At 39.0% G+C, this 12,754-nt stretch overlaps 1 protein-coding gene across 1 annotated transcript; it reads right to left on the bottom strand.

The window, feature by feature from the left end:
- Positions 1-6,669: 6,669 nt before the first annotated feature.
- On the bottom strand, positions 6,670-12,594 carry hspb8 (heat shock protein b8). Its single transcript, XM_077600979.1, has 3 exons — positions 12,068-12,594; positions 9,404-9,467; positions 6,670-7,280 (listed from the first exon to the last, which is right to left on the bottom strand). Exons 1-3 carry the CDS (start codon positions 12,468-12,470, stop codon positions 7,103-7,105), a joined length of 645 nt encoding a protein of 214 aa, XP_077457105.1. The 5' UTR covers positions 12,471-12,594; the 3' UTR covers positions 6,670-7,102.
- Between the last annotated feature and the right edge of the window lie 160 nt (positions 12,595-12,754).

Here is a 12,754-nt window from a genome sequence, read left to right as displayed (position 1 = left end):
ATATATATATATATATATATATATATATATATGTGTGTGTGTGTGTGTGTGTGTGGAGAGAGAGAGAGAGAGAGAGAGAGAGAGTGCTTGGACAATTTTAATAACTATCATAAACCTATATCACTCTGAAGATGACTCTGTTTTTGTTCCACCAATTCCAAATATAATGACTTCCGATTGGTCTTTTCTTTGCCCCCAACTTCCAATTTCAACTTCTCCAAGACACATCAACTTCTATGTTCTTCCAGAATTTGATACCTGCTGTGAGCCATAACTACTAATCATATATATAACACCATTCATTTCAAGTTTCACTCTCGATCTTACTGTCTTTCCACATCCAACACAATCTTAACCAGATTTGACAGTAAATCGATTTTCATCCATCCCATTGCTACATGAAAAATCTGGTACACGCGCTATTCTTAAAACGCTAACAAACACAAACAGATGCCCGCGCTTCTACTCCTTGAGTAAATTGTGTTATTATTTGTCGTGTCTGTGTCTTGCTCTCAGTTTTTTTTCTTTTTTTACAGGATTTCAGTTAGCTGAATTAGTATTTAAGGACTCCTGTCACAGTCAAGTTGCTGTTGATCTTAATCATTGCTCACCGATGTGTGCATCATACCTTTTCGAGTTCACCTGCCATTTCATGGCTGTATTTCATATTGTGATCATTCTGTACTTTTTGTCCAAATTGTTTTTGAAGATTCCTTACCTTTTACCTTTTCAGGCCTATGTTGTCCTCCTTGGTGGTTTTCTTGCCAACTCGGCTCGTGCTGTTTTTGTTTTTCCCGTTATCAGACATGCTCCATTTGTATAATAAAATTACTACACATCTGTATGATTCACCTTCAACAGCTGATTTCATAACATCAATCGAAATATTTGTCTTGAGTATAGTTGTTATCCATGGAGTCTCATTTCTCTTGTCTGATTTTTAATTTGCTTTTTGGTTTGTTTTATTTGTCTTTTTTTCCATTTGAGATATTTCCAAAATAAATCAATCATATCCAAAAGCACAACCGTCCTTCGTCTTTCCAGTTCAACATCATTCGGTGAGATGATTTTGTAAAGACTTTACTTACTTGAAATATTAATTCAAAAGCTAGATATGAAGAGTAAAATTTCATTTATTATTAAATGAGATATATGGCATAAATGCTCTGTTCTCTAGGCACTAGCACACAAAAACACACACAAGCACACGCACTAGCACACAAAGGTGTCCACCTCACTTGGTTGGAGCGTCACCTGCAGTTGAGAAATATCATCTGTCACCTCATGTCGTGCTTTCTTTCACACCTCAACGCTTCTTACTGCCACATCCATTCCTCAAGCATCTCAAAACACACACATTCCACCCCACTTAAAGCCCCTAATGACACAATTTCAAGTTTAACTGCTCTGATCAACATTATTTTGAGATAACCCCCACCCTCTACAGCAGGGGTAGGGAACCTATGGCTCGGGAGCCACATGTGGCTCTTTTGATGGGTGCATATGGCTCTGAGCTAAAATATGGAAACCGGTGGTGAGAGAAAAGAGTCTTGAACGCACCAATAGGAACGTCACGTTGGCACTGTGGCATTGATTTTTTTTTTCATTAGTCTTCTGCATTCATTCTCTCATTGAACTTATTGACATTCATTGATTAGCAACTGCTTAACAATGTTATCAAAATAATTAAGAGACTTTTTGTACTTTAAAAGTTGTAAAATGACAAAAAATGCACATTTTCATGTGTTTTGACTTTTAAATTGTGATTATGGCTCTCAAGGAATAATATTTGAAAATATGAATTGTTTATGGCTCTCTCTTTCAAAAAGGTTCCCGACCCCTGCTCTACAGCATGGGTGTCAGACTCAGGTTGGTTCGCGGGCCGCTTTAACGTCAACTTGATTTCACGTGAGCCGGACCATTTTAGATATAATATTTAGATTTTTAAATATTATAAATGGATTAAAAGAACTGGATTAAAAGCCCTGAATATTCCGTTTTTTATAGATCTAATACAATGTTTATTTTAGCTTTTTTAACATATATTTTTAGATTTTACAAAATGATTTTTAAACTAAAAACATCGAAAAAATTGATTAAAAATATTACAATTATTGATTTAAAAGGGGAAAAATCGGGAAATGTAATATACATCTATACTTTTCATGTTAATTTGATTCTAAAACAGAAAGTCAGCACTCATGATTTACTTTCCCGGGCCACACAAAATGATGCGGCGGGCCAGATTTGGCCCCCGGGCCGCCACTTTGACACATGTGCTCTACAGATAAATTACTATTACGCTATAACAAATTGAAGTCTATTGCAAACAACATCATACTAGGCATCCTTCCATAATTAACCACAGATTTTTAATTCCTGCCTTCCATTCTAATACAAACAAGTTTAACTTGACTACATACAACATACTTCCAAATGTCATCCCGCTACAAATCAAATCAAATCATTCCGGCAACTGTGAAAGTGCACAATTGAGGAGATTGATGGCTTGATATTTTTCATTCATCCACCAATGGAAAATTAACAATGAAATATTCTATACATCATAATCATGCATTTATCTAAACTCATGCAACAAGCGCACATGAGCTGATAACGAAGTAAAGGAGGAGGTGACAAATGTGATGAATGGCTTCATTAAGGCATTTTCACTTGGAACTGTAACCTTTCCTCCAACATAACTGGCTTGTTTTTCCCATTTAGCACGCGTAATTACTTTCCCGTTCACGTCACATCAAAATGGAATGTGCAGCGACTGCAATAACCAAGTTTAAAAAAAAAGGTCACATTGTCAGATCCAATGGTGCCTGTGGGGCGTCTCGCCAGCCACACCTTGAGTGTGTTGTTTTCGAGAGTCATTATCGCATTGGCGTGCGCTACAAGCTACCTTATTTCAAGTTCCCCTTCAACAACATTCAATTCCACTGGAATCGACACCATCTTTAGTCCTAGTCCTCAAAAACTACAACCCCATTTCAAGTTATTTCAATTTCCCTGGTAATCACAATTTCCCTCAATAAGAATTTGTCCAATGAGATAAGCTGTCCAAAGCTAAATTTTTCAATAAAATATGTCATACATGGCATGGTGACCGTGTGGTTTGCACAGCTGCCTCATAGTTATGAGATTGAAGGTTCAATCCCTGTTTGGTTCCGGCCATCTCTGTGGAGTTTGCATATTTTGCCCGGGCTTGCGTGGGTTTTCTCCAGGTTTGCCATATAGGTCGTACACATCATTTACTGTAGGTGACCTTGCAAAAATGAACGTGAAATGGCAACTCATCCCCTGAATGAATAATCAAAACGCACGTATGCACACGTATGTGCTTGGAAGAAATGTTTGCATCTTGCAAGTGGAGCCTTCACTGCCCTCAAGGAGAAACACAGTCATCCCCACACACCCACACACACACACACACACAAACCATGCACCCGGGCAAAGGCCACCATTTATTTTGTGGCAGATGTGTGTTGTCTCCAAGATACACACTCACTAAGACAGCTTTTCAACAAGCAACCACATCCTTTCCAGTTCCAGTCTGCTGCAAACTATCATTGTGAGTCTTTGACACAAACTTCATCCTTCAGAGATCATTCCCACCTCAATTTAATAGCATCTTTCAGAAACCATTTACTTTCAAGCTATATTCTACAAGATACACATTATTCCAAATCTTCTGATGCACAAACTACATCATTTCAAGTTTTACTCCGTTAACCCTTTCAGGGCTGGTTCTACATTGGACAAATATTCAAAGATTTAAACTTAAGAACTTTAACACTTGGTCACTATTTATTGTCATTAAAAAACGATAAAGTTAACATTCATTAATTCTTTCTCTGTACCGTTTATCCTCACAAGGGTCGTGGGGGGTGCTGGAGTCTATCCAGGCTCACTTAGGGCACCAGGCAGGTGACACCAACCAGCCAGCCAATCGCAGGGCACAAAGAGATGGACAAACATATATGCTCACACTCATACCTATGGGGTATTTAGAGTCTTCAACCAGCCTACGTGTATGTTTTTGGAATGTGGGAGGAGTCCATAGCACCCAGAGAAAACCCACGCAAGCCTGGGAGACCAGGCAACCTCCACACAGTGAGGACCGACCTGGGATCAAAACATCGATCCCAGAACTGTGAGGCTGACGCGCTATCCACTAGGTCGCCGGGCCGCCTTTAATATTAGCAGTTATTATTATTATTACATAGATTTTTAAATTATTTATCATGATTGTATTTTTTTAATGATTTATCTTGATTGTTTTTTAAAATGATTTATCATGATTGTATTTTTTTAATGATTTATAATGATTGTATTTTTTTAAATGATTTATCATAATTGTATTTTTTTAAATGATTTATCATGATTGTATTTTTTTAAATGATTTATCATGATTGTATTTTTAAAAATGATTTATCAGGATTGTATTTTTTTAATGATTTATCAGGATTGTATTTTTTAAATGATTTATCATGATTGTATTTTTTAAAATATTATTTCACAATTGCTCCATGTGCAATAAGCTCTGCAAAACCCTGCAGTCATCCAAATCCAAATCTAACACACTTTTTGACCCCAATACTACGGTGAACTCTTCTGTAACGCCGCAACATCGATCGAGTCACGCAAAGAATGCTTCCTGAACAAGATGGCAAGAAAACGAATCTCCCGTAAACACTTGACTGGTCGCCAGTCGAGAGGAGGGCATGAGAGGAGGGGAACGGTGCCCCATGTGAAAACATGCACGGGCATGTGTCGTTCTTGTCAAAAACTGCTGCACACTCAACTTGTTTGTGAACGTTTAGGAATCAATAACACTTTTACACCATGCTGCTACTGTTTCAATCGTAAGTGGAAAACGTGTATAAGAGATTTGCATTCAATTTGGTCCTTTATTAAACCTGAAATTATTCACTTGAATTTCAATCAATATGCAAAGATATTATTGTTCAATTGGTGTATGGTTGTTTATTTGTTCAAATTTGGCTCGTAGGGGGCATCAGGGCTCAGTGGTCGGTTTGTTGTCTGCCCTGACCCAGAGGCTGTGGGTTTCATTCCCCACTCTGGTGACCTTGCCTAAACCTCATACTGAAGATACTTAAGCTGGTGCTGCATCTGTTGGTAAATGAAGAGATACTAGTGTCAAATTGTCCTGAAAGTGGGAATTTACCATCAAGATCTTGATCCAATTTGGAATTCTAATCTGAATCTAGTTTGCTAATAATGAAAGAAACCCTTTTTTGAGGGTAGTTTGAATGAATCATCAGTTTTTGGCAGGAGGTGGGAAGACTCGGATTCTGCCTGGCAGGTCTTGTGTTGATGGATGAGTTAATTTACCGCAAATATCTCCTTGGTGGTGTCGAAGTGGGACATTGTTTTGAGGGATGGATGGGGGGTGGGACGCATACGTGCACAAAGCCACGTTGTGTAGCAATGCAAGCTTTCGGCGCTCCAGCGCTCCACAGGGGGCATGTGAAGAGCGAATGTGCTGTTAAGATGACGCTGCTAGAGGATCATATTGCCTTGTTTATCTTTGAGGAGACAGCAAAGACAGTCAACAGAGCTGTGGGTGCTCGCTGTCGTCATGGCGACGACAGATAAGAGGCCACAGTAACAATATGGTTCCAAATTGGGAATATGTTTCGTCCAACGTGGAACACATAGAATACATCTGGAATGTGCGGCCACCCACGATTGATTAAAGTTGGGCACACCATATTTGTTATGCATTATAATTAAATGTTTTGCATTTGTATAATTTTCAAGTAGTAAACAACGTTAACAATTGGCTATATGGAGATAGGTGTAATTTTTATTTTATTCAACATTTTCATAAAGTTGATGAAAGTTTTATTGTAATTTCATTGAAATTAGTACTATTTTTTTAAAGAAGCAAATTTCACTTCATTTAACCAATTTTTTTAAACTACATTATAATTCAATTTGATATATTTGTTCTTTAAAAGCACATTTGTATTAAAGAGGTTTTAGGAATATCAGCTCAATTACCATTACTGTAAATTATTGTTTTAAATTTGGAGTTATTTGGCTTGAATTTGATAACCTGTTAAAATTTATTAGGCTCATGTTTTGTCAAATTTACTCTCTTCCAGTCTTCCAAATTATTGAATCTAACACTTCCAAAACATTTTTTTAAAACTAGATTTTATTTGCAATTAATCTGATGCTTTTCTTAATTACCTTTGTGAGAATAAGTGGAAGAGAAATGAATGAATCCATTATTTCATTTCTTTGATCCATTTGTCTATTTTATTATGAAAAAAATGTTTCAATTGTTTTGTTTGTCTTAGATTTAGTTTAGATTTTGATTATGTCATTAGCTATGTCATGTTTTGCCATCATTCTGGTTTATCTTTTGTCTTTGTCATTATTATTTCAACTGTGTCTGCTTGCCTTTTGTGTCTATAGATGTCAAATTCATTCAAACAGGGAACACTGGCTGTGAATGCTCGTTTTTCAGCGTGACCTCCAATCTATTTTGACAAAATGGATTGAGCTTCTAATGCTGTCAATGATAGTCAGTGAGGTAAACACGTGAGCTGTGAAGGTTAAAATAAAGAAAAAGAAACTCTACTCTTGACCCTTGCGAGGATAAGCGTTTCAGAAAATGAATGAGATGACAGCTGGAGACGCAAATTTGACATTTCATTGCATCGGGAACATCAAACTTCAAATAGAAAAACAGATGCAAAGCGCACTTTTAAAAGAAACCACATACTATTTACAAAAGAGCAAATTCCAAAAAGAAGGCACGTGTAACATTTTTGTTTTGTTCAATAATATTGAAGCAAAAAGAATAAAGAAAGAATTTTTTTCACATCAATTACTCAATCCATCACTCTGGTTCTTGTGCTGACATTGAACACAATAGATGAGTGAGTGGCGCTGTATTGCGGCATATTAAGCGACTTAATTGGCCTCGTGGTGTCATGGAGCTCCACAATAGTGAGCAATGTCATGGTATCATGACCTCCTGCATTTTTCATCATACACTCAACGTGACATTTTCTAAGATGGGCTGAAATGGAGGTAACGGAGAGAAGTGGGGTGCATTTGCTTAGTGCACCGGCGCCTCCTGGAGCCTCGGGCCGGAGTCTGCGTCCTCCTCAGGTGGCGGCGGTGGCGCATCTTCGCTGAAGAGGTAATAAGGCGGTGTCTGGCGAGCCTCGATGATGAGCACGCCTTCGGGCGACAGCGAGGCGAACACCGTCAGAGGGTCCACGTCCGTCGGGATCCTAAACACAAGCACATCTTAGCTTAGCATGGAACCTGAAATACAAGCCTAAACACAACAGTTTTTTTCCCCTAAATTGATGTTTTAATGTAGAAATAGAGTTAATTCATTAAAAGAAATTACGTGATGTCTTACTATAAACACTTTTAGGACACATCCACTCACCAACAGGCCGGCCAATCAGAGTAAAGAGCTAAAATGTGAACATTAAATATTCAAATTTTAACCAGTCTACCACATATTCATGAGAATGCGGCTTTTTGCAAAGGTCAGGAAAAAAAATTCATGAGTAGCTTGAAAAAATATGAATTCAGGAGAGTTAATTATCAATTGATTAATTTTACCCATGCCTTCTGATGGTGTAGTGGTTCACTTGAGTGGCTTCGGTGCCACCAAGCGTGGGTTAGATTTCTGCCCAGTGGCGGTGTGATTGTGAAAGCGAATGGTTGCCTGTCTCTCTGTGTGCCCTATGGCTGACTGGCGACCAATCTAGGGTGTTGTCAACTGGGATAGGCTCCCACAACCCTTGCAAAGAAGCGTGGTGTGGATGGTGAATGAGTGATGACTAATCTTGATTTTTTTAATGAATTAATCTTGTAAAATAGTGTCTTAATCTTATAACTTTGAAAATTTTGTTCCCTTAAAATTTACTGTTTTATTCTTAAATATTTATCTTAGAACCCTGCATCTCCTACAAACTTATAATTTTATTCAGATCTGTTTTTCCAAGATGAAATTTGATTTATTTAATAAAGGGACAACACATATAAATGAACATATACATGCAAATATGTAAAATTATAGCCAAAGGCAATTTCCATCTTTAGTCCCTTGTTCAGGTGGATGGTCAAAACGAAAGATAAAATACATAAAATGATGTTTGAAACAGGATTTTCAGGTTGCACAAAGTCACATCTTGAGAAAAGGTCTTCTGAGTGCTTATGACACGTGAAGGAGAAAAAAAAATGTGGTCCACTGTGATTGTGTGAGTTTCCCTCAGGTACTCTTGCTTCTCCTCCCAAAATGGATTGAATGTTTTACAAGCTCACGGTGAAGCTAAAGGCAAGGAGGCGTGCAAAGCCTTTGCCAAATAAGGCCGTCGGGCAGACGCATCCCTCCAGCAAGTCAATGTAAACATCACCCCAGACACGGAATGATCCTCATTAGAGAAAAAAAATGGCCACCCAGCCTGCCTGACGCTTGCCGTCAGTGTGACGAGAGTTTTATTTTTTAACACAATATCCACTATTAGGATCATTAAAAACATATACCTTGTTCAGTTAAATAAATCATGAATCTCATATCTTTGAGAGATGTGCCAATATAGAGTGACCTGAAAATGCCCCCAAAACACCGATACTGAAATGACCTGGAATGGAAAAAAAAAGATAACTCAGTTTGCGTGGGTTTCCTCCGGGTACTCCGGTTTCCTCCCACATTCCAAAGACATGCATGGTAGGCTGATTGGACACTCTAAATTTCCCCTCGGGATGAGTACGAGTGTGAATGGTTGTATGTCTCATTGTGCTTGTGTGATTGGCTGGCCACCAATTCAGGGTGTCCCCCGCCTCGTGCCCGATGTCAGCTGGGATAGGCTCCAGCACCCCCCCCCCCCCCCCCCCCCCGCGACCTTCGTGGGGATAAAGCGGTTCAAAAAAAGGAATGAAATAAAAAAGAATACTACTAGGGATAAACTCAGTTCAATTCACAAAGAGATTGTCTTTCTGTTTATTAGTTGTATGGGAGAATATAATAGAACGTTTTTGTGAACGTGTATTGATAATTGTTGTACTATTGCTATACTGTGAGATAAACGTTATTTTTATGTTTGTCCTTCCTTTATGGCCTTTATGGTTTTTTTTTCAATATTTCTATGCACGTATTAAATATGAAGGAAAAGAAAAATAACCACTCTTTTATATTTATTTTTCTTGATAGGGAAAGCCAACACAGTACCTCTCTCACATTGTATTTTTTTGTGTTGAACATTTCAATGTGTTATTTTTGGATGAGGGTGCCGTTTCATCAATGACCTCATTTTTTTTGACACCATCTTGCATTGGTTTCAACAACCGTTAGTGGTCTCACATCCCCTACATGCACAGTAGTTGTAAAATGACTCACTGGATCTTTTTGGTGAAATTCTTTGTGACAATTCCTCCTTCCTCCTGCTTCTCTTCGTGTTTTCCTGCGGGGAAAAAAGATAGGTCAGCACACGGCGAACGCAAAAACACTTCAGGTCCTTTTTTTCTTTTACTCCTCCTTTCATATCTCCCCTGCATGAGAGCAGCTGCTAAATGTCAGCCTTGCCGCTAGCGAAGTGGCCTTCCTCGACCCCGCCGCCTTCTTTGAGTGCAGGTCGCACGTAAAATAAAAAAAAAAGCTCAGGAGAACACTCGTCTTACTACCAATTCAACAAGTTAGCTGATTTGTGAGTTAAATCACGAAGGTGGGAGAGAGCACACATTCCAAACGTGCTATGTAACATGTTCTGGAAGATTCAGCACATGAGTGCATGCAAGAAATTTGGTCAAGATCAGACTTTGCGGGGTCTAAAATGGCTGCTTGCCTCAAATACAAATAGCAGACTTGGTGTGTCTTTTTCTTTCTATTCACACATGGTAACCAAATTGGATGCGGCCAAGTGAATCTGATTTCTGGGGGTGAACAGTGATAGACAATTCCACATGATACTATTGAACAAAGATGGTCACTTTGAAGAAAATTGGCAGACTTACAATTTTCAAGCATGCACATTGACTTTTTCAAGGATGCACATTGACTTTTTTGTGTCTGCGACCACCATGCTTCTCAAATTTGTTCATTCATTTTCCGCACAAGTGTCGCAAGAGGTGCTGGAGCCAACTATGGGGAACAAGCAAGGGACACCCTGAATTGGTGGCCAGCCATTGGCACAAGCAAACAGAAAACCATTCACACTAACACTCATTCCTAGGGACAATTTGGAGTGTCTAAACTACATGTGTCAAAGTGGCGGCCCGGTGGCCAATTCTGGCCCACCGCATCATTTTGTGTGGCCCGAGAAAGTAAATAATGAGTGCCGACTTTCTGTTTTAGGATCAAATTAAAATGAAGAGTATAGATGTATATTAAATTTCCTGATTTTCCCCCTTTTAAATTAATAATTGTAATTTTTTAATCCATTTTTTCTGTGTTTTTAGTTCAAAAATCATTTTGTAAAATCTAAAAATATATAAAAAAGCTAAAATAAACATTGTTTTAGATCTATAAAAAACTGAATATTCAAGGCCTTTAATTCAGTTCTTTTAATCCATTTATAAAAAAATAAATCTAAATATTATATCTAAAATGGTCCAGCCCACGTGAAATCAAGTTGACATTAAAGCGGCCCGCGAACCAACCTGAGTCTGACACCCTTGGTCTAAACCGACCATCCATGTTTTTGGAATGTGGGAGGAAACCGGAGTACCCGGAGGAAACCCACACAAGCCCACAAGCTCTAAGATAATATGGCCATTCAGACCAACATGGCTGACTTCCAGTGTCTTTTTGAGTATGGTCTCTCAAGCTTTGGGTGTGATTTTCCCCCCTTAATTCCTAAACCTTAATTAAAATATAACGTCGAATCAACGTTGATGAAAGGTGTATGACTAATGCTGCTAAAATTTGAGCTTCCCTTTCCTGCTTGGTGTCATCATGCTGGGCCTCTAAGCATGCTTGTGCCACACTTTTAGAATGAGGTCGGGTCTCCAGTGACAACCTCTGACTTAATGATCCAGCTGACATACCAGATATACTTATGTAAGGGGATTTAAATAAAACTGAGTCTCTAGAATTTACTCGTCCTTTCAAACCCAAACTTTACGCATTTTCATATTTGTAAGGACCGAACACGTCGAGCGTGACAGCGACAGCGCAGAACTTCGAGAACATTCCGTTCGACACTTTGACGACAGCGAGATGCTAAATCCGTCCCGCCTCTGGGGGGAACAACAGCAACGCTCTAGGAATGTACGACAGGTGTCCGAGTTGCGGACATAGGGAACCCTGAAGTCCACCAGCTGGCGACAAATGACAGATTTTATGCAAGGGTGCCTGATAAATTATAGTTGAAAGACATTTTTATTAAAATTTAGTCATACAATAAATAAACATCCAACTGACCGTTTCAGGCACAGTGGTCTTTTTGGTAATAAAACAAAAAAAAAAATATATTTTTTCAACTTAAGATCTTTAAGCCTTTATAGAGCAAGTGAAAAAATATTTAAATATTAGTAGTTTTATATTCCTTCTAATTCTTCATCATAATTGTGTTTGTAATAATTTTGTGCCTATAAATAAATGAAAATGTAATTAAAAACTGTTAAATAATTAAATGACATTGAATATAAACAAAAATACAAATTTCTTCGAGCCTCAGGTAGCTATGAAGTAGATTTAATTGACTAAAAATAAGAACATTTTTGGAACCTTTAACCTTTTCAGGGGAAAACAGGTTTTGCATCCCTACAGGAAAAAAAACTTAATGTAATAATTTAATAAAAAATAAAAATAAAAATTGAACATTGGTTGGTGTTTTTGTTGTAAAATACATAAATAAATAAAAACTGGGAAATTTGGAACAACATAATGCAAAAAAAACAAGTGTAATCTTTTTAGTTTAGCTGTTCTAGTTAAAGGTGTAAAACTCATTTTTACATTCAAAAGGCTTGGACAATCTACACCAAATGTTACAAGCATTATACCATTTCAATTGGGGATTTCCTAAATATACAGTTCACTTGAAGAAAAATGCTATGGTCTCACCTGACACTTCAACGAATCCCTCCCTAGTTTTGATGTTCAGTTCGTCCGCCTTGAAACTGTGCACGTTAACGCACACTTTCCACGGCTCACCCGCACACCCGCCGGTGGGCGAGCTCCTCGGCGAGGCCTCGCTGAAGCGCCCGGAGGCGAAGGGGGGCGAGAGCCTCCGCCGCCGTTCGGGGAACGCCGTCCGCAAACCGCTGCCGAAGGGTGTAGCCGAGCTCAGGCGGGCGCCGATCCGACCAGGGCGCGCCCAGCCGGGCCAGTCGGCCGAAAGGTCATCCGGGAATGGCGGCATCCCGAAGTCATCTTCCCCCAGGAAGCGAGACGCCATTGACTCTCCGAACGGGTCGCGGGGAAACCTCGGACGCCCGCCCACTGTGTAAAAGTCTCCCTCGGCCATAACCGATTTAAAAAATAAACAAAAAGTAGCCCTAAAAAGTCAAATTCCGGCTCTGGTGGAGGTACTGACGCATCACCGTTCGAGACCCGAGAACGAATGCACGCAATAGCCGACCTCGCCTGAGCGTGTCTTTTTATAGCGCATCAAGTTTCTGGAAAAGGCCAAAGGAGCGTAGAAGGCTGTAAAAAGTCACCCATCAACAACTCTCCAAAGTCCTTAAATGGCCCAAAAAACTTCAAACTGTCAAAACTATCTACTTCAACTCATTCAATTGCCCCCCTTCA

This window comes from Stigmatopora argus, chromosome 5 (genome assembly GCF_051989625.1).
Source record: "Stigmatopora argus isolate UIUO_Sarg chromosome 5, RoL_Sarg_1.0, whole genome shotgun sequence".
In the NCBI taxonomy this organism is placed as follows: Eukaryota; Metazoa; Chordata; class Actinopteri; order Syngnathiformes; family Syngnathidae; genus Stigmatopora; species Stigmatopora argus.
This window is presented reverse-complemented; position numbering and strand designations above follow the sequence as displayed.

Excerpts from the sequence above, each read along its gene's own strand:
- hspb8 (XM_077600979.1), bottom strand. The coding sequence starts at position 12,470 with ATGGCCGAGGGAGACTTTTACACAGTGGGCGGGCGTCCGAGGTTTCCC. Across the intron at positions 9,468-12,067 it reads GGGATTCGTTGAAGTGTCAG|GAAAACACGAAGAGAAGCAG; the intron begins GTGAGACCATAG and ends TTTTCCCCGCAG. Across the intron at positions 7,281-9,403 it reads AATTTCACCAAAAAGATCCA|GATCCCGACGGACGTGGACC; the intron begins GTGAGTCATTTT and ends GCTTGTGTTTAG.